Genomic DNA, 19,842 nt, shown 5'->3' with positions numbered 1-19,842 from the left:
AGAAATTAAAATATTAATAATTTATGGGAAATGAGCAAGGGTTACATTCTGGTGCTTTCTTTTCCAAAATCTTAGATTGTATTGTGTCTCAGGTCTACTGCAAACCCAAATGGTCATGTGTCATAAGAAAATAAGTTCCCCTCTAGGATTAGAGAAAGTGGTGTCTCTCTTCACTGCTCACCCGTGGCATTATATAGACCCAGGGTGTATCTTGTTCTATCTTATTGTTGCTTGTTTGTTCCCCATAAAGGAAGTTCTGAATTGAAAATGTCATATGCCTCAAGACACAAATATTGCCATAACAGATACCGCAGAGATTTATTTTTGTTCACATAAAATATGCCTATCGTGTTTTAACCTGAACTCTTAGATTAAAAAGCAAGGGAGATGCTTTTATACATCGCTGTTCCAATGTGACATACAAAAGCATTAATTTCCTTAGAGTCAAGAAATTGAACAGGTTGATATTTGCTCAGTTTCTTTTCTATATGAATCACTTCAAAGGCCATTAAATGCTGAAAGCTTGGATTATTCTTCTTCTCTACCTCAGGTGATTTCATAAATCCAGTAAATCCATCAATAAACCGGGTATAATAGAATAGCTGCCTTCCTGTCCTGGAGGGGCAGGAGCAGGCCGAGGGGCAGGGTGCAGGCATCCTTAATATTCAGAAACACCATGTGTGGGGCAGGGTGGTTTCAGTTTATGCAGAAAGCACCAAATCTGGGTTTTGCTTCTCCTCCCTTCTCCCTGTCAGGCTCCAGACTGAGACTGAGCAGGGTCTATGGGTGGGGCATTCCCTTTTCCTCTTCCATCAGTTCTTAAATTTACCAGACCTTAGGACATCCACAAGGATGAAACAAAGGATGCTGATAACAGTAATGCTTTATCAGGGAAAGAAGTTATTTCTAACAGCCGTGGCTCTCTTCTGGCCATTGTTACCTATCTGGTCTCTCTGTAGATACACAGTGAGCACTGATTGATTAGCAGGTTTGGCAGTGCTGTAGCTCTTGGTGCAATAAGGGAGAGTGCAGGACTGCGAGGCTCCATTTGGTGCCTTGTCTCCCATCAGGCTATGGTCCCCTGGACATGCTGACCAACATGTCACATGGCACCAATCCTGCAGGGCCCCATGCAGGGACCTCTGGCTGGAGAGGTTGTTACTGATGGCACCTACCGTGGAAAAGTTTATAAGCTATGTCAGGGGACTCCCCTCATTGCCACAGCATTTTGGTGATAAATTGGGAGAATTTGTTCATTCAGTGTCCCATTCTCCAGAGGGATTTAGCAGTGTGAGTGTAGGTGTGTGCTATTTCTCTCTAGATGTAGGAGGTTATCTATCATCTCAACAGTTCCTTGCCCTAAGGCCTCAGCTCTTGATTTTCAGTAATCATTGGATGGAAAGAGAGATGGTCAGTGAGGTACAGTCTACAGGCTTAATAGTTTGTAAAGATGGTTTCTTTTCTACAGGATGAGCTTCCTCTGCAAATGGCAATCCTTTTGTACTGTGTTTTCTCCAGCAGGCAAGAGTATGATACTTTAATGACTATGTTTTCTTAAAGCATTGGCAGAAATAACAAATAGGAGAGAAATACCACACTGTCTGTCGTTCTGTTTTCCTCAGACTTACTGTAAATGTCTTTATTTTTCCATTATCTTTGATCTGGAACGATGCAGGATGTTTTTTCTTTTTCTGGTGGAATTGGCATAGCTCAAGTTCTTTGAATTGTCAGTTACTTTAAGAGGACATAAGAAGAGATAAGAAACCTTTGTCCAAGACAATTATAATTCCTTCTTTTTCAAACTTGCAAAATACTTTTCTTAAGAGGCAGCAATATGGTTATTTTTCCAAAGAAACTTAAGGATCCATTTTAAATATTAATATGTCCTTTCACTTGCATTAGCATGGATCAGGAATTACTGCATGCATCAGAAATACTAGTGTTAGGCACCAGAGTAAAGCTGGAATAGGCATCAAATCTGAAGTATTTGAACTGAAATCATTAGCTGATAAAATATGCCATAGCTTAAATTACTTCAGTGATATTGGTTTTCCATATAAGAGCTTACTAAAATTTATGATGGTACTCATCATAACCTAACGTTTCCCTCTCTAAGTATTTTAGCTGTTTGTATTTGCTTCTAACATGTTTTGCAATTTCTTTTAAATGGCCAAGAGCAGAGATGGCCCAGCTGGGCCCCAGGGGCAGGTCTGGACCATTGGAGAACTTTAAGTAGCATGTGCACAGGCTGGTTCATCTCCAGATTAGATGTATTCCTGAGTGTGTGCAGTGCAGAAGAGTACACATCCCCCCACTGTGCCAGGATGCCTGCAGTCCCATCAGGTCTGTTAGAGGTACTGGAAAGTAGTGGAGAATTAGGGGGGAGTTCGAAGTGGTCAGTAAGGTTTCAAATGAACTTGGGAGGTTTGAGAAGATGAAGACAGGGCTCAGACTTTATTCTTCTCTCTTCCTGCCTTCCTTTCGCCCGCAGTTGGTAGCATGTTGGCCTGCCCCCAACGAGCCCAAGGAAAGAGAGCACGCTGCCAGTTGCTGATATATGGCCATGTCCTCTCCCAGACCACCTTCCTGCTCTGTTTGGGCTGCAGTTGCAGAAACAGGGGGCTGCACTGCTCCTGCCATGGCGCGGGAGGTCCGAGGCTGGCAGGATCCAGGCCAGCTGCTCTGGCATTGCCGGTACTTCAGGCACCCCTCTGAAAGGGGCAGGACAGCACATGCTGCAGGGCAGGCAGCACGGTCAGCCCTACCATTTACTAGGATGCTCCTGTCGCCCATGAGTTGGTGACCCTGGGCAGCTTTGTGCTTGGCCTTTGCTTAAAGCTATGTCTCCTTACATGCGTTCCCATAAATACATGGTGACTTTTCATGTATAGCGTGCTGTGGCAGTACCAAAGTACTCAGCTGTGCTTTCGGAGTAAGATGAGGTTGATGGCATGCTCCAGATTCATCGTCTTCCTGGTAACATCAAAATGATCAAAACTACTTACTCTTTTTCTCCCTACATCAAACCCCTTTCAAGGACACATTCACGAAAAAAGTATTTCTGTTATTATTACTTTTTTTTTTTTTTTTTTTTTTTTTTTTAGTATTTGACAGTGACTGGAAATTTGCCATCCACCCACCTTCCACAGATGGGTGAAAAATATAATTTAGAGCAACTGAATATAAACCAGCTGGTGAATTACAGGATAAGCATTGCCGAAATACCATGTTTAACAATGTAGTCTATGTGAATGTTTTTATACTGAACTTGCCATAAATATTAATGTATCATAAGAAATGGTGATGCAAAGTGAATATTCCTTCTTGATATGGGAATTTTTTTGTCAAATGCTTGAAGTAACAACCTGTGAAGGTTAGGTATTTTTGTCAGTTATTTGCCTACATTCTCCTTATTGGTATGTTGTTCTGATATGTTTGCCTATGTTCTCCTTACTTGCCATCAGCAGTTCTCATGATAAAGTCCAGGCTGGGATCAGAGTCCTCACTGGTTTGTAAGTGGTATAGTCACCTTTTGCTAGATGACATTAATGACTGTAAAACACTGCCTGTCTGTTGTGATAATTCCACAGCCTTTTTGTTTGTTTGGGTCTAGCTGGGATGAGAGGCAGTGGGAAATGAGGCCTGTCATGTCATAAAAACCCTTTCCAAAACAGTGCCACGGGTACAATTCAAGTCGGCACCTTTCCCTTGACAAGGAAAATTCACTGCTACTTGAAAGCTGTTGAAGGTGAGATGGTTTCCATCATTCTGTCTCTAATTGAAGCCCTGCAGAGGATTAAAGAAATCTTTGAAGGTACCTCATAAAAGATGCTCGAACTAATGGTAAGAATTCTACTAAGTACATCAAAAGCAGGAAGCCAGATAGGGTATCACTGGGACTGCTGGCTGGCTGACATGTAAAATGGGCACTAAGGTGATACGGCTATAAACAGAGAAGCTGAGTGAATTTGTTATATTGGTCTTCACAGATAAAGCCCATGTTGGGGACATTTGCACACCTGGTATACTCTGGCAGACAGGTTAAAGGACCCAGATCAGTTTGAAGTAATATACGTAAAATATTGGACCAAGCAGTGTCAGTAAATGACATGGAAAAAATGCCAGTCGTTCAGGAGTCCTGGAGAAACTGAGGTGTGAAGACGAGGCACTGCTGGTCAAGATGGGTAAATTATCCTTAGAAATGACAGCTGGGCCAGATAATGGTAGGTTGTTAGTGCAACCTGTACCTGGGAATAGTAAATGTTATCTTCTGCCTCAGATCATAGAAACCAGCTCTATATCATGCCATATTTTTAAAGAATGGTATTATGTTTAGGCATTTAATTATGAATCAGTGCTTGATCTTCCAATCACTTCTCTTTTGGTTTTATAGGATGAGATGTCAAAATGTATCTTGACAACAGATGAGAGAAACTTAATTCTAAAATGAATGTATAACACAAGCCATTTCTTTGCTCACATGTCTCTAATATCATGCTGCTTCTCATAGGAATGGCCAGAGCTGTTTGCTCTGGGACCAGGAAAAGGAAGGTGTTCCTGGATTTCCTTTTTGACCTAAGCTGAGGCCTAAGTCCAAGTGTTTGATTGTAACCTAATCTGATCTGTGGAACGGCACATGGATTTTGAAGCACTCCTGAAAGCACATGGAGGGTTGCAGGATCTAGTTATGGTGATCTTGTGCTTTTTCAAAGCTTCCCTATTTTGAGGTATCTCCTGGAAAGAGCTACTTTCTGCTCCCTTTTCACTGCCTGAATTCTATAAAAGGAATGAGAGGATCAAGGCTGAAAGTCTTCCCTGCTGTTCTCAGCCAAATTAGTTTCCATTTTTATTTTGTTTCACCTAAAAACACTGGCATCATTGGATTTATAAAAGGGCTGTATTACAATAAAAATGATGCAAAGACATATTAAACTACTTACTACATAGGTGATATTGTTACACAAAGGAAATTATTCCAATAAATAAATTTATTATTTCATTAAATGAATTAATAAATTGCTTTCAGGTCTTTGACAGAGTGGGGAAAGGAGCTTTTCAGGGTATAAACTTGAGGAATTTTTTTTCTGTTGCAACTCAGGTTTATTTTTTTCAGAAAATGCTCTTCACAAATATGTACCATTTGAGTGACTTAACATTTTACGTATATTCTGTGTGTGTCAGCTGTGTGATTATTAAGGCAGCCTTGTGTGATTTTGTTTTCTGTTGCAAGCTGTATTTCCCTTGAGAGAGGGGAACTGAATGAGTGGGGTATTGGCAGTGACTCGTTTTGCCCAGTCAGATGGTGATTAGGGCTCTCACAGCATTTACATCACAGCAAGATGCTTGTGTCAGATTGTATAGCTGAATATTGCATGCAGCAATAAAGATTAAAATGAGAAATGGACCAAGCGTGACACAGTAGCTGGAAGTGATGTTATAGATAACAAGCCTTGCCCTCATTGATTTGACTGCAGCAAGTGACAATGATCTGTTAATATTACCTTTGCAGCAGATAGGAAATGATCTGGTTGCCTGTAGAAGCAGCAGCAGCCTACATAAAAGCTATGTCTACATAAAGAAGTATCTCTAAAAAAGCCAATTAAAAAATAACTCTTCCAAGAACCCCATGAGGGAGAGTGTTCTCAGTAACTCGTTGTTCACTGCTGCATACTGCACTCACTGGCTGGAGAGGGAGATTTGTTTTTTTATGAATGGTAAATGGGGAGGGACATAATGTCATCAGATCGTGATGTCAGCCCAATGAATGAAATACTTGCTTAATGTATTGCTTCAAGACCAAGAAAAGGGACACCATCTCAGTTTGGCTTCCTAGAATAAATCATCTTTTGCTGATAAAGTCGTCTTTGCCACGTGTCATGAATAATCTATATAAATTGGGACTTAAATAACCAGAAGTCAAGAAACTCATGGAATAGTGCATGTTTGTTCTCTTGCACGTCCTTGCAGAGGTGCTAGTGGAACACCCCTTTGCAGGCGCTGCTAATGGGCTCAGTGAGTTGAAGAGCTATCGCTGTGTTCTGTTGTTCTCTATCTAGCCCAATGTTCTGCTTTTGTCTGCAGAATTCTTTGTTGAAGCTACAAGCCCTTGAAACTGATCTGTGCTCTGCGTTTCTGCCAGCCCCGGAAGAAACTCCTCAGCTGCCGGCACCCAAGGATCCAGTCCCTTCATCAGTCCAAACCAGTGTGCAAGCTGATGGGGCCAGCTGTGGAGGTAAGCGACCATGCCACGATGTGTTCTCATTTGCAATTATAAAAAAGCCTTGTGACTTGCAGTTTAATATCAGATTTGCAGTCCTCTGGGAAACAGTGCAGAGCTAATGCAAAGCACCATTTCCTGATGCAAATGCTGTGTAACGTAAAAAGGGGTGATGCCTGTTAAAAGAATGGAAATTAATGGCTATAACCTTCTGTTAGAGAAGGAGAGGGAGTCTTCCTTTTCAGACAGGTTTTAAGAATCCTGATTCTTTTATTTTCAGTTTTAGTCTGGTTTTTTTGTTCAAGTAAATTTACGCTCTTTACTTCCTATGTCTGTATTGTGTGAGATCACCTGCCATATCATGTAATTCTATTTTTGTCATTCTTTTTATCAGAGCAATATCACTTCATTTCTCCTATTATTGATTTTAATTTAATGCATCAGCAGAGAGATAGCGAAGGTGAGTTTTACAGCATGTGGATTTTAATCATTCATGAGCCTGTATTATTACCTATCTGGGCAAACTGTGGTGTGTTTTCTCTCCCTCTTTTCTCAATATGGAAACCAGTCCTTGCAAATAAATAGCCCTAAGGCTCAGCACTATTTTTGTCAATTCATAGCTTTTAGTCACAGGGCTGGCAAAGTCGTGATGCTCAGTAGAAAAGGAATCACTGTTCGTGAAAAATAGGTCAAAGGCAATATGACTAATACATCTCCCAGACAAGTGACATGAATACACAAATACTTAAATCATTCACCATGTATGCTCCAAATTAAGGCAGATAGGTCAGTAAGCCCTTTGCAATTGATGCTTTATGTCAGAATAAAGGCTGGGTTCAGAAGAACTTATTTCAGAAGCTGTTTGCTTAGAATTTTCAGCAAGAAATAATGGTAAGTTATTTACCTAAAAACCCCCACAAATGATAGTGTTCTACTTAAGAAATTCTAAAGTTTGAGGTTTGCATTGCACAGTTAAGGCAAATGGTATGTAGAATCCAAATTATTATAAAGATGAAGGAATGTAAAAAATGCTAAATATCCTGTAGTTTAGCTAAAAAAAAAAAAACCAAACAAAAAGGATGCTTTAGCCCAGCTAGGCAAATACCTTAATAGCTGTTGGATACACGTATGGCACTTGCACTGGTGCTAGTGCCTTGGTGTGGATCTGAGGCAGAGACAGATCCTCTATCTGTGCTGCATAGGCAGAGACATTTTGCAGCCCATCCAAAAATCTTCACTGGCTCTTTTCCTTTATGGCAGGGTGGGTTTTTCCTCCTTTTTCAGTAGTTTACTGAATTATTTTGTTCTGGTAGTTTTGGAATTCATTGTTAGGATGGTCTTTTTTTCCCTTTGCTTCCTTTGCTTATTTTTTGCTGTTCTGATTGGATTTTCTTTTAAATCATACTGGTAGTAACCCCTAATTCCGATAACCTCTCTAGCTCCTATTTGCCTGTCTCCAGCTACACAGGCAAATATTGGATGATGTAGCATTTCTCTCAGACAGTTCAGAGCATGCTCTGTCACTCTAGCAGTTCAAACTTGTGCTTTAGTTAAAGCTTACTCATCTAATGGATTTTAATGTACGTTCATTCCTGCTAATATCTGCTTTGTGGTTTGTGGTTTTTTTTTAATAACTTGCCATTTTGCATAGATAGAGTTAGTCCTATTTCTGTCTCTTAAATTACTACTGAAATCTTCTGATACGTTGAATTTAGGTACAGTTGTCACATGGGACTATGGGCTATTTCAGCTCAAACTTGGATGGAAGTCCAGAGACTTGTACCAGGCTAGGAACAGAGTTTTTAGAGGATGTGCCATAATATACTTCGTCTCTAGTTATTAGCTTTGATCAGTGAATCAGGCAATAAAACTTTTAATATTAACAATATACAAATGTATTATTTTTAAAATAAACATGATTGAGTAGTCTATTTAATTTGTTTTGTTTCACATCCCAGTGAACAAAAATTAGGAAAAAATACATTATATATATGGTGAATGAAGCTAGAACAGTCTAGTAAAATGGCAGGGTATTTCAGGATGCAAATTTTAAGGGGTGAACAGTAACTCTTATCTCTGAGCAAAGTCATCAATTTCCAGTTTACTTCTGAATATGTAAAAACTTGGATTAAAGATGGCAAAGTGAGACCATAAAGAATTGCAAGGAGGTATTAAGCTAACTTTTTTAAGAGGAAAAAAAAGAAAAGCAGAGTATGAGTAATTTCTATAGCTTTTGGATATGAGTATACATCAAATATTTGACTTGAGCATTGAGCAGCTGAATTTAACTACAAGGTGTTCTAAATGTCTTTTAAATTAAAAATTCTGATACTGGCATGCACAGATGTAACATGTTGAGGGATGAACACATTACATCTGCATATTACTTTTAAATACAAAAGATTTCTTTACTTAAAGAATACCACATGCAGAAATACAGACTTATACTATATGCCTTGTCATATGATTGAAGTCCACGTTATGAAGCATACTGCATATTACAAGATACTAGATCGTGGCTTTAAGTCCTGTAGTGAGCCCTTGTCAGTGCTAAGCTGGACTGACTAGATGAGATGGAGTAGATGCAGGCTAAGGGGCAACTTACTGGCTTGGCTAGACGTGGCTTTAGTTCCCAGTTTTGGCAAAAATAGAGACTAAAGTTAGATGGGACACATGAACACAGGTAGATGGTTGGTCAGTTCATGGGCTACTCTCAGGATAACGCTTAGTGTCTTGTTTAGGATCTGTGCAGAACTGGAATCAGAATGATGGCCCTAAATTTTAATTAAAAATGGGGTTGTTTATAACTTGTCATCATCCTGAAATGTTCTGCTATTACAGTAATTGGGCCACGTAAATGAATCTGTTTGAATGACTTGCTGACCACTTCTGGGCAGTATATAGCAATTTAATGCATCTGTAGTAGGGTTGGGACTAAAACCTTTCTTGGGGCCATACCAAAGTTGCACCAGTTTACAAGCTTTAGCAGAGCAATGCTGTCAGGAAGCCCTGGTGCCAAGGAAATGGAAAAGCCCTGGCCTTTGGGAAATATTGCCAAATTCACCTGGCATGCAGGTTGTCTCCCTTTCATTTGCTGGCTGAATAAAAAACGTCCTTGAACTCTCTGCAGCTTTGTGTGGTTTTACACTGGAGCTGTTCCAGCCAGTACTTGTCATTTGCATTTATCTTCCAGGAGTGTTTCGTTTTGAATGTGTACTTTTCTTCCATTTCTGAGACTGGGTTGGGCCTAGTAAAATTGCCTGGTTGTAAATGTGAAGAGGAGCAAACGTCTGTGACTATATAGTTTATCAGCAGTACAGGCTGCCTCCTGCAAGAGGAGTATTTCTAGGTCGACAGAAAATCAGAGTTCAAATCTTGGAAAGTTTTTTTCCTGCACCTATCATACACAGACTGGCTGATTTTTTTTATAACATCATTTTCCTTTCACAGTGAGGAGACTGCTACTTAATATGACTATAAAAGAATTTATTCCTTTTAATAACAGAGCATGAGAAATAGTGGAACTATTCTTAGTCAACCTACTTCACAGTGATTATACGTTTCTTGAAGTTCAGAGATGGTGAAGTAAAAGGAAGGAAGCCAGTTTCTTCTCATTGACAATATTGTTTTTCAGAAATAAAAAGAAAAACCCAAACCAAACCCCAACCGAAACTATTAATTTTTTTTAAGTCTTACAGGGTAAGGAAAGATTACTTGCCAGAAAGTGACAACACTTTTGTTTGCAGAACAACATTTATTCCAGCCATTATCACTGTGTGTTGTCTGTGTATGTAATTTCCCATGACTGGTACAATGCTCTGCCCTTGCTTCTCCCAGATGCCTTTCTGGATCTCTCTATGGGAGGATTTGAATCTCATACACGATTTAGAAGTTTTGGGTGTTGCTCTGGTATCTTGGAGAGTTGAATTTGACCTACAGAGTATGAAGTACTTAGAGAAAAGATGCCAGGTTAGAATTAATAATCAGCTACATTGTGTCATTGTCAAAATGCTTAACATAATTATAATTGATGGTGCTGTTACAGTAGATGTACTTAGAGATACAAAAGTTGTGTAACTTTTGCATGAAAGACTAAACTGTGATTATACAATATACGATTGGATTTTTTGTTGTCTGTAAAGCAAAAACAGTTGGATAGTGCCTGATAAAATGATATTTTAGACCCTTGTAAATATTATTTTTTAAATCAATAGTTTCTTTCTATGAAGGGTGCCATGTAGAGCTGGTTTGTCCCCACTGTCCCAGTGCAGTGATAGGGATTTGTAGCTTCAGTGTCTGTCAGGCAGAGGTCAAATAAAATGTACTGCAAAGGTCCCATTAAAATCCTGAAAGAAATACCCACTCACCATGGAAATGTCATGTCCCATGTACAAAGGAGAAAAAGGAAAGAAAGTGAAGGTGAAAGAACTTTTCTAAACCTGCCTGCTCTTCTGTGAGTAAATCCATGTACAGTTGTTCTTCTGTGTAGTTTTAGACATTCATTGAATAAAAAGATTCTGTGAAATGTATTAGAATGCATGCTATATTACAGATATAATACTGATTAGAAATAACATGCATGCTGCCTGGAAATACAAAATAATAGATATGAATTCAAAGGCTGTATATATACATGGTTTTAGAGGAAAAAATAATGTAGCTGGTGTAAAATATTATGTACTATGGAAAATGATGTAGGGGAATCTGAGACAGAGCACATCCTTTGCTTTAACTTATATTAACTGTCTTTTGGGGGATAGCTTTTATGAAAGCATGGAGTTTCTCCCTAAAAGTATAATCTACTTTAAAGACCAATCATCTGATAGCAAAAATATTGACTAGGCTAGATCATCCTCACGCAATTTACCCACTGAGGGTGAGGAAAAAAGATTCAATGGTTCTTCCCATTAATGTACCCAGATATAGCAAAGGGAAGATGAGCTCTTGGTATTCCCTGGAGGCAGGGTCCATAATGTGCCCATTGTTTACCATGTTACCCATAAACAGAATCAGTGTGATGAGGTTCACCAATTCCTACTTTGTCAGTCCAGAATAAATTATTCTTCTAGCTTGACCACCTCTATAAAACAAATTTTACCTGTTGAGGCACCTGAGGTGAGGTTTCCATTTATAGTCCAAGACAATATTAACATAGTATCATAAGCATGACTCCTCCAAGCAGTCACTGCACACTACCTTGAATAACTACCTGAAGGTTTTTAGTTGTTGCTATTTTCATATCTTGTGTTCTTTAGACCCATGGGTATGTAACTTCAAACCTCAATGAAACTCCGCAGCATACTGCAAGCAACACTGGAGGTTCTTAGCATCAGGACGTATTATATTTTTGATCTGCCTTTCTCTTGACCAAAGGACTAAACGCTAAATCATAAAATTAAACTTGTTTTGTACATTCATTGTTGTCTTCAGGAATGTGGCTTTCGAAAGCAAACAGATCTATGAAAATATAATTAATGCCACTATTCTGGGAAACTCTCCATCTTTATATTAGACTTCGTAGTTTACAAACACACCCATCCACCTTCTCCTGTGGAACTCAAAAATGCTTTATGTTAAGCCGGGAACTGTCCTTTCTATTTTCTCATCCTCAGTATTATGTTCATCCTGCATGTGATACTTTGCTGAACTATTTGCTGTTTACTTTGAATACTTATGCTTTGAATACTTCTGTAAGTATAGATTTGTATTTATCTAGGTAGCTAAATATCTTGTGAGTGACCCTCGGTCCATATTGGTTTATGCTTTCTTTCTAGAGCCTGTGCCAGCCCACAGAGGCTGGCAGAATGACATGGACAGCAGCCCACAAGAACATCACTCCCTAGGGACCAGTCGACTCCTGTATCACATTACAGATGGAGACAATCCTCTTTTGTCACCACGCTGCTCTATCTTTAGCCAAAGCCAGAGATTTAATCTAGACACAGAGTCTGCCCCTTCTCCACCAAGTGCTCAACCTTTCATGATGTAAGAAAATATATTTTAATTCTTACATATTTTAAATAATTTTTGTACAATCCACAGTCTTAGATTCTTCGTGGTTTTTTTCAGTTACTATTATGTCATAAACAAGAAATTTTCATATTGTAGCTTATTTTGACATGGTTAGTTTGCAATACCAGAAATAGGATCTAGCGTTTTTTCAGTCATAACACAGTACAATATTGTAAGGACAGTTTTAAGTGTTAGTTAGTAATTAGTCTGATGACTGAATATAACATAGGGAGTGCTATCAAGGTATAATACTAAAAATTCCAGCTGCAATAGAACTATAGCTTGAGTCATTCATGAATACAAGAGTGTCATAGAACATATGAACAGACCATATATGTGATCCCCAGAAACCAAGCTGTGGGTTTCAGACAGAAACCAAACTTTCTTAAGAGCTTGTATACATAGCTGTCAGCTGCATATAAATAATAATCAGATCTATTGATTTGCAATTGTAAAAAATCAGAAACTAAATTGCCTTCAAAATGATAATGTTTATTCAAGGTAATAAAAAACTCCCCGAGCTTACTTTTACAAATCATGTTGTTACAGTCTCCCTTTACATTTGGAAGATTTGTGAAGTAAGATGTGGGTGTTAAATGTAAATACTGGATCAGGTTGTGACCTACCAGATAAAACTTCTGAAAAATATTCAGAAATACCACAAGTAATTAAAAAAAAGAGAGAGAGTGAAAGACAGTAGCCTAGGGGTACCTTCAAGCAAAAAGCAATTATTTTATGCTTACTTTGTAAAACTAAACTGTCTGTCCTGTAAAGGAACCTAGCTGCAAATTCTGAAGTGCTAGGAAAGTGTCAAGTGTGCCTGAAATAAGGCACGGTCCATTATATAGACAGTTATTTGATCCAGCTACTATGCTTTTGCAGGCCAAGAAGTTCTTCTAGATGTAACTGTGAAGAGTGCAAAGAACCACAAACAGTAGCACAACTTACCAAGCATCTTCAGAGTCTCAAGAGGAAAATTAGAAAGTATGAAGAAAAGTTTGAGCAAGAAAAAAAATACCTGGTAAGTTAATAATTGAAAAGACAAAGGGAAATACTACAAGAGGTAGGCAAGAATCCCGGTGTATTTAAACTTAGGCAAAACAATAGGAGAAAGGGTATTTTTGGTAAAATGAGATAGGAAAATAATCAAAGAGGCATTTTTATCTTTCTTCAGCAATCTTTTTATCATCTTTCAGTGTATGCAATAGTTCTGAGACTCTAATTTACATTTTCTTTGGATTACCTTTGTTGCAAAATATCCATCTTCTAGATATGTGAGAAGTGTGAATCGGTGAAACATAGCTGACAGGCTTGTGAACTAAAATGCTTCAAAAGATGAAAAGCTACTTACTTACTTTGCAGAAGTCATTTGCTTGAAAATTGTTGCTCTACTGTGCAGATTCCTTCATTCAGGCAGACTCCTGTAAACCTCCAAAGCATAGGGCTCAATAGAAGCTGATGGCAGAAATTACAGAAATAAAAATTGTGATGTGTTTCTGGTGGGGGGGGTGTTTGAGGTCAACAGTGTGCTCTGTGCAGTATATGCAAGATCATTGCTCATATTGAGCTAGTTTGTGTTATATGAATCGTGTGGGATAAGCATATCAAAACATCTGCAATGTTAAGGATGTGTACAATATGAAACAGGGAAATTTGTGATATTTTATGACTACATTAAAATGAAAATGAAGTAAATTGTATATTACCTTATAATCTCATCAATGACTCCAAACTGAAATGTACATTTGTGAATCGTACTGCTCTACAGTCATCATATACCCTTAGGAGTAAAATATCATACCTAAACAGTCATCATGCTGTGACCAGAAAAGAAATTATTTCAGAGGCTTAATTTTGCAAAACTGTTTTGCCATTTTAAATACCTGAGTTTTGAAGATCCAGTGTAAATTGATTTTAATTTTGAGGCAATTTATAATTGCAAAAAAATAACTGATATGCAAAGATTTTGTTGTTTGTGGCTTTTGAAATCACTCTGTTGCACAGGATTTTTTCATTTGATTAATTAAGCAGTTCAGTTGAAATTTTTTAAGTGCTGTTTTCCAAGAGAATCCCTGTCTTAAAGCAGTAAGGGCTTATCTCTGCAAGGGACAGAGTGCTTCAGTTACCACCCTGGAAATCACTTAGAAACTTGACTAACATTAGGTATTTGATCAGTCCTTTTGAAGTCACTGAGATTACTTACCCAATTAGTCAGGGACTTGGATGGTTTTTTTAGGATCAGAGCCAAAATACTCAGATCTGTGTAGCACTGTGGCACAATGGGGAGAGATAAGTCATGATAAATTAGTACCATGATTAAGCCAAATGCTCTGCATGACACTATGATATAGTGCAGTTGGAACTACAGACATTTTTTAGCACACTGTGTGTGGATAGGTTTTTATCTGTTTGATTGCATAACCATCAATTCCTTCTGTTTTATTCTTCCTTTTTTCTTTACACTCAGCCTTCACATGGTGACAAGACTTCCAATCCTGAAGTTCTGAAATGGATGAATGATTTGGCCAAAGGTCGTAAGCAGCTCAAAGGTACATAATAGCATGTCGTTTCACTTTATTGCTGAAGCTTTTGGAAGTAAGAGTGTACCTGAAATATTTTGCAGTTAGTTTTCTAACCTCAGCACTCTGCTTATTTTTCCCAGTGCATGACAATAAGTCTCGCAATGACAAGACATTAGGTGATATGACTTGCTTTGATTCCTGAAAGCAGGGATTAAAGTAAGCCAGTTCAACCCTCATAACAAGGCTAAAAAGGAGAAGGGGGAAAAGACATCATGTCTCCCTCATCACTATAAACATTCATGCAAAAGGCAATGTTATTCTGAATATTTTTATGAGTGTCTGAAATAGAGAACTACAAAATTAGAAGTGTCCTTGTAATAGTACAAATGTAGGTGAAAAATGTTTCTTTAGGACTGAGGTTACACAACTCTAAAGCTTTTATTTTTTTGATCATAAAAACAGATCTTTCCCTGATATTAGATTTGGTCTTGAGGGTCAAGTTTTGCCCTTGACTGTCTGCATACCACTCCATTAATGTCTGTATGTGTATCACATGCTTACCCTCAGGGAAAATATAGCCAAGACTGATTGATTTCTTTTTTAAAGGCTATTTATAATTTATCTAAACCATTTTTTCCCCCATTATAAATGGATTCTCACTACTAATTAAATTGTAGTATTATCTTTCCTCTCTGTTTTGGATATAGTTAAGAATGTGGATATAAAGGGTGAGACTGTGGTAAATCAAGAATTACAAATTCATCTTTCAGTAAATTTAGTCTGGAAAGTTCTCTAAATACTACGCTGCATGATTACTAGATTATTACTATTTTTTTTCCCTTGAACGTTGTGTTACAAATCCAGGAAGGACAAATGAGAGGAAATGGTCAAACTACGCAGATAACTTTCTGAAAATTATTGCTCTGGCTCAACCATTGCTTCAGCTAGCCAGGGTGTCTAGCTTTCATAGATCAGCCTCACCTTCACACCCAAAATGCCTCGACCCCGTGAACACCCTTGATTTTACTATACTGAGTAATGACACTGCTTTTAACTGATTCATGAGGTTCACCAGACAGGTGCAACTGAAATGGAAAAATGCTCATGTGCTTGTACGTCCTTCTTCAAGTTCATAAGGCTTGTCCATCCTTCCTAGCTCTATGTGTTAACTGAAAGTTACTGGGTTTCCCTGCAAACCTGTCCTGTATCCTCAGACTGTCACAGCTAAAAAAATTATGTTACTGTTTCTGCATGGATTTCAATAAATTTAACACATTTGGAGCCATCAATTTCCTGCTTTGGCCAAGGGCCTTCACCAGCCAGGCATATGCTAGGAACAAAGCCTGGTTTTAAGGGAGCTAATTCAGACCCCAATTCAATTTCCTTGTTGCTCTGTGCAGGTCCGTGGAGCTCCAGGGTCTTTGGCTTGGTGTCAAGCTAACATACTTACACACTTTATTGCATCCAGGCAGGTTGCTGACTGGGAAGCTAGGACACACTGTAACCTGTATGACTTCTGCTGGGTAGCTCAGGTGCTTTTCTGCCAAGGGAAGTCATTTAAGCAAAGTGGCTGATTCTCCTTGCGAGGACCAGCTCAGCAGCCTGGCTGGGATGGCAATGCAGCTTCTGGAAGGGAGGGTTATGGTTTAAATTGCACTAAAGAAGAGTGGGGTTGGTTATGCAGACTTGGAGTACCTGGCTTCAGCAGCCTGGCAGCTGGCACACCGGGCTCTGTAGCACAGCTTAGCCTCCCCAGCCCTTCTCAGGAGAGGGCCTTCACTCTCCTCCTCACTTGCGCAGCAGCACAGGAGGGCAGGCAAGCACAGCTGGGATGAGAGTGGGGCAGGGGGCTGCAGAGACACCGCCTCTTGTCCAGGAAGGCATCTGTGAAGGGCTGCATCCTTAGAAAACAATCCCCACAGCAGGCTTGGACATGTTCTTACTTACACCAGACATCAAATCAATTGAGAGTGCATGGGTTTATTGAGGAGAAGGGGGAGAGAGCAAGCTCTGCTTCCATATCCCTCCCCCCTGCCAAACCTCCCACAAATATTCTGAAGTGCTGTTTGTCCTTTTAAACCCCTTTCCTAACCTCATTCCCACCGAAATTCTGCACTGACTCCTACCCAGACCCCACTCTTTAACCCAGTGCCTCTTCAGTCCTCACCTTTTATGTCAAAGATAGGCTTGGAGGAAAAAGAGAAGTACATATGTGCTATAAGTTTCATTGGCGTGGACACATCTCATCCATTCACCATTAGATAACCCTTTAACCAGGTAAAAGATGTGACATGTTGACCTGAAGCGGAGTTACTTTCCTACACAACTGTGGTATGATAATAACTGTAAGCAAGAAGTAGGGATTTTTTTTCTTGTAGTGTCAGAGGAAACTCCTTTGCAAACATTTCTCATCTATTTACTTGCCAAGTAATTTGCCTTTCAGAGCTGAAACTCAGAATGTCGGAAGAGCAAAACTGTACCTCTAGAGCACCCCAAAGAAATGATCATTGCGAAAACACTGGGACCTCTAAAGAGGCTGGGACACAGGAGGCCACAAGCATGGAACCAGCTCCCTCAGTAGAAGAAACCATGGATAGTGTATTGAGACGATTAAAGGAGAAAAGACAGCACTTTAACCTTCCTGAGACTATTAAGGTATTTAACAAGTATGGCTGTTTCTTTCAGAACTTTATTACCTGAGGCAGATATTAATTAGTGTGTAACTGGCTCAGGGTATGCTGGTGCGTGTGCATCCTCTGTCTTCTGGCACTGCAGTGCATTTTCTCTCTAACAAGATGGGAGGTTTAGTGCAGTTTTCTGAAGTGACTTTTCTGTGAAGAGTTGTACAGAAAAAGAGGTGCAAAAGGTTTTTTCAAATAGTGCTAAGTGCTTTTTACTCAGAGATGTGTGTATAAAACTGTTTGCCAGGCACTGCTGAAACCTGCCTACTTGAGGTTGTGTGCGCGGGAAGTGCATATTCATGTATTGAAGATGGTGACAGCAAAGGCAATCCTATCTTGAGTCCACAGAAACTGTGTGACTAAAAATGTTCCCGAAGTTATTTTGACAATAAAGGTCCCCTCTCACCTGAGAAATGCTGAAAGCCTCTGCCCAGTAGATAGCACTGCACTAAGATCATGTGGATAGCACAACCATCCAGACTGCTTTGCCCTTCTGATCTTGTACGTTTACTTGTGCTGATACTGCTTCTGCTCTTCCATGTTCTCAGTTACTCTTGTAAACATAGAAGCAATATTCCATGAAACATGCTTGCTTGGCTGGGCAATTTTTTTTTTTTTTTTTTAAACTAGTACATATTTTTAAATTCTGCTGTACCTTCATGCTACTGGCACATTATAGGGTCTAAAGCTGCTGTTCTGCAATACATATTGTCCACAAAACACTTGGGGGGGGGGGAGCTATTTTTGCTGTGAAGTGATGTTGCTATTCCTGATGCTATACAGCCAAGCAAGACAATAAATTCTGTCCTCAAAGGTATCTAAAATCTAAATGTTGACTGTAACATTTAGACTCTGGCTGATGAACGAAAAAGGGGAGGGGGTGAATGGGACAAGGAAGAGTGAAGAAGAACTAAATGCTAAACTATGCGAGACTTAAGAAATTATTCTGCGTGGATTTCAGTAGCAGAAAGGACCCGGCAGAGATAATTTTTGTTTTGGTTTGGTTTTCTTGTGTTCTTCATTCTTAAACAACTAGTTACCATATAAAAACTAGAACTGTGCATAATGATGCTGTGCTTCTGAGATCTTGAGCTCTGCATACATGACTGATTTTTTAATTGTTTCTTTTTATAAACTACTTTTTTTAAAAGCTGAAATGGAAACAGCGTTTCATAACCAGAACTCCTTTGTAAGAAAACAAAAGATGACAACAAAACCATGCTGTTTTGTATATAGTCCTAAAAATCCCAACAGTGCAGACTGTATGATAATATTTTCAGTTGTTAATTTTTTTTTTATTATGCAAGCAGTGAGATCAGACAACACCAAAACAGATGTCATTGAGGAAATTCTGTCGAGAAAAACTCTTTATAAGAGTAAGTTGGGTGCGGGTCTCTGTCCCACTCATTTTTCAATTAATTGGACTTCTGATTTCCCAAGAGAGAACCTCCTAAATGTGTGCAATGGCAGTGCTGGCTTGAAATATTATTGCAGAGAATTCTGTAATGTAAATTAAATGTTTGCACAAACTTAATTTTTTTTTAAAGATCTTATTTATTTTCTTCTTGTATTCTTGTAGAGAGAACTTGTGTTGAGAGAACTCTGTCTGTTAGCAAAGGTGTTTGATAATAGTTACACAAAACCGCTATGGAACTGAGGCTAAAAAAGGAATACTATGAAGTCAAATTGATCTATTTCAAAACAATATATTTTAGTAGGTCCTTAAGTATAACATTAAAAGTGATCGGTTTTGATTATGAGTCATTCTGGACTTTTGGGGCAGAATAAGGTTGTCTGCTGGTTATAACAAAGATCAAAGGCTTCATTTTAGCTATGTGCAACTTTGGTGTTACTGTAGATAATTTTTATCTGCAACATTGTATTTCATATATAACATTTAGATCCTGTATCAGAATCTGAGCTAGATTAATAGTAAACTAATAGCAGCTAAATGTTTCTTTTTTCAAGATTTTGTTATTTTGGGCAAGGATAGTGTTTCCATAAAAGCCTGTTGAACTCACTGAAGTTCAACAGTGGAAAGCCTCTAATGCCCTGCTGAAATACAAATGAGAGAATGCGTGTCCTTAACAGAGGTGCAGAGTAAAATCCTGTACCACCCAGTGTCTCTAAAGAGGACAAACCACAAGATCTGAATATGAAATAGCAGAATGTGGTTTTCTGAACACAACAACCCTCCCACAAAAAAGCCTGTGAGTAAAGTTATTGAATGAGAAGATGCAGAGAAAATTGGGATTGGCCTGTGAATGATTCAGTAACCCAAAAAGGGATGGCCACCTGTTACTATTTGTGTCACTAGCTCCTTGTGCTGGGAGATGGTGACTTATTTAACAGTTTTCCTAATTTTTAGGTCCAAGGCTTCAGGAAAAAAAAACCCCCCCCCCCCCCAAAA

General features: G+C 38.9%; 1 protein-coding gene across 1 annotated transcript in view; it reads left to right on the top strand.

Annotated features, from left to right (window-relative positions):
- FAM13C (family with sequence similarity 13, member C) overlaps positions 1-19,842 on the top strand; it is a 56,357-nt gene that overhangs the window by 24,984 nt on the left and 11,531 nt on the right. The window contains exons 6-10 of the mRNA XM_010567892.1: positions 6,082-6,232; positions 11,992-12,202; positions 13,112-13,250; positions 14,697-14,778; positions 17,195-17,406. Of these exons, the coding sequence (XP_010566194.1) occupies positions 6,082-6,232; positions 11,992-12,202; positions 13,112-13,250; positions 14,697-14,778; positions 17,195-17,406 (795 nt within the window). The remainder of the gene's footprint in view (positions 1-6,081; positions 6,233-11,991; positions 12,203-13,111; positions 13,251-14,696; positions 14,779-17,194; positions 17,407-19,842) is intronic.

This window comes from Haliaeetus leucocephalus, unplaced genomic scaffold (assembly GCF_000737465.1).
Source record: "Haliaeetus leucocephalus isolate CR32 unplaced genomic scaffold, Haliaeetus_leucocephalus-4.0 Scaffold229, whole genome shotgun sequence".
In the NCBI taxonomy this organism is placed as follows: domain Eukaryota; kingdom Metazoa; phylum Chordata; class Aves; order Accipitriformes; family Accipitridae; genus Haliaeetus; species Haliaeetus leucocephalus.
This window is presented reverse-complemented; position numbering and strand designations above follow the sequence as displayed.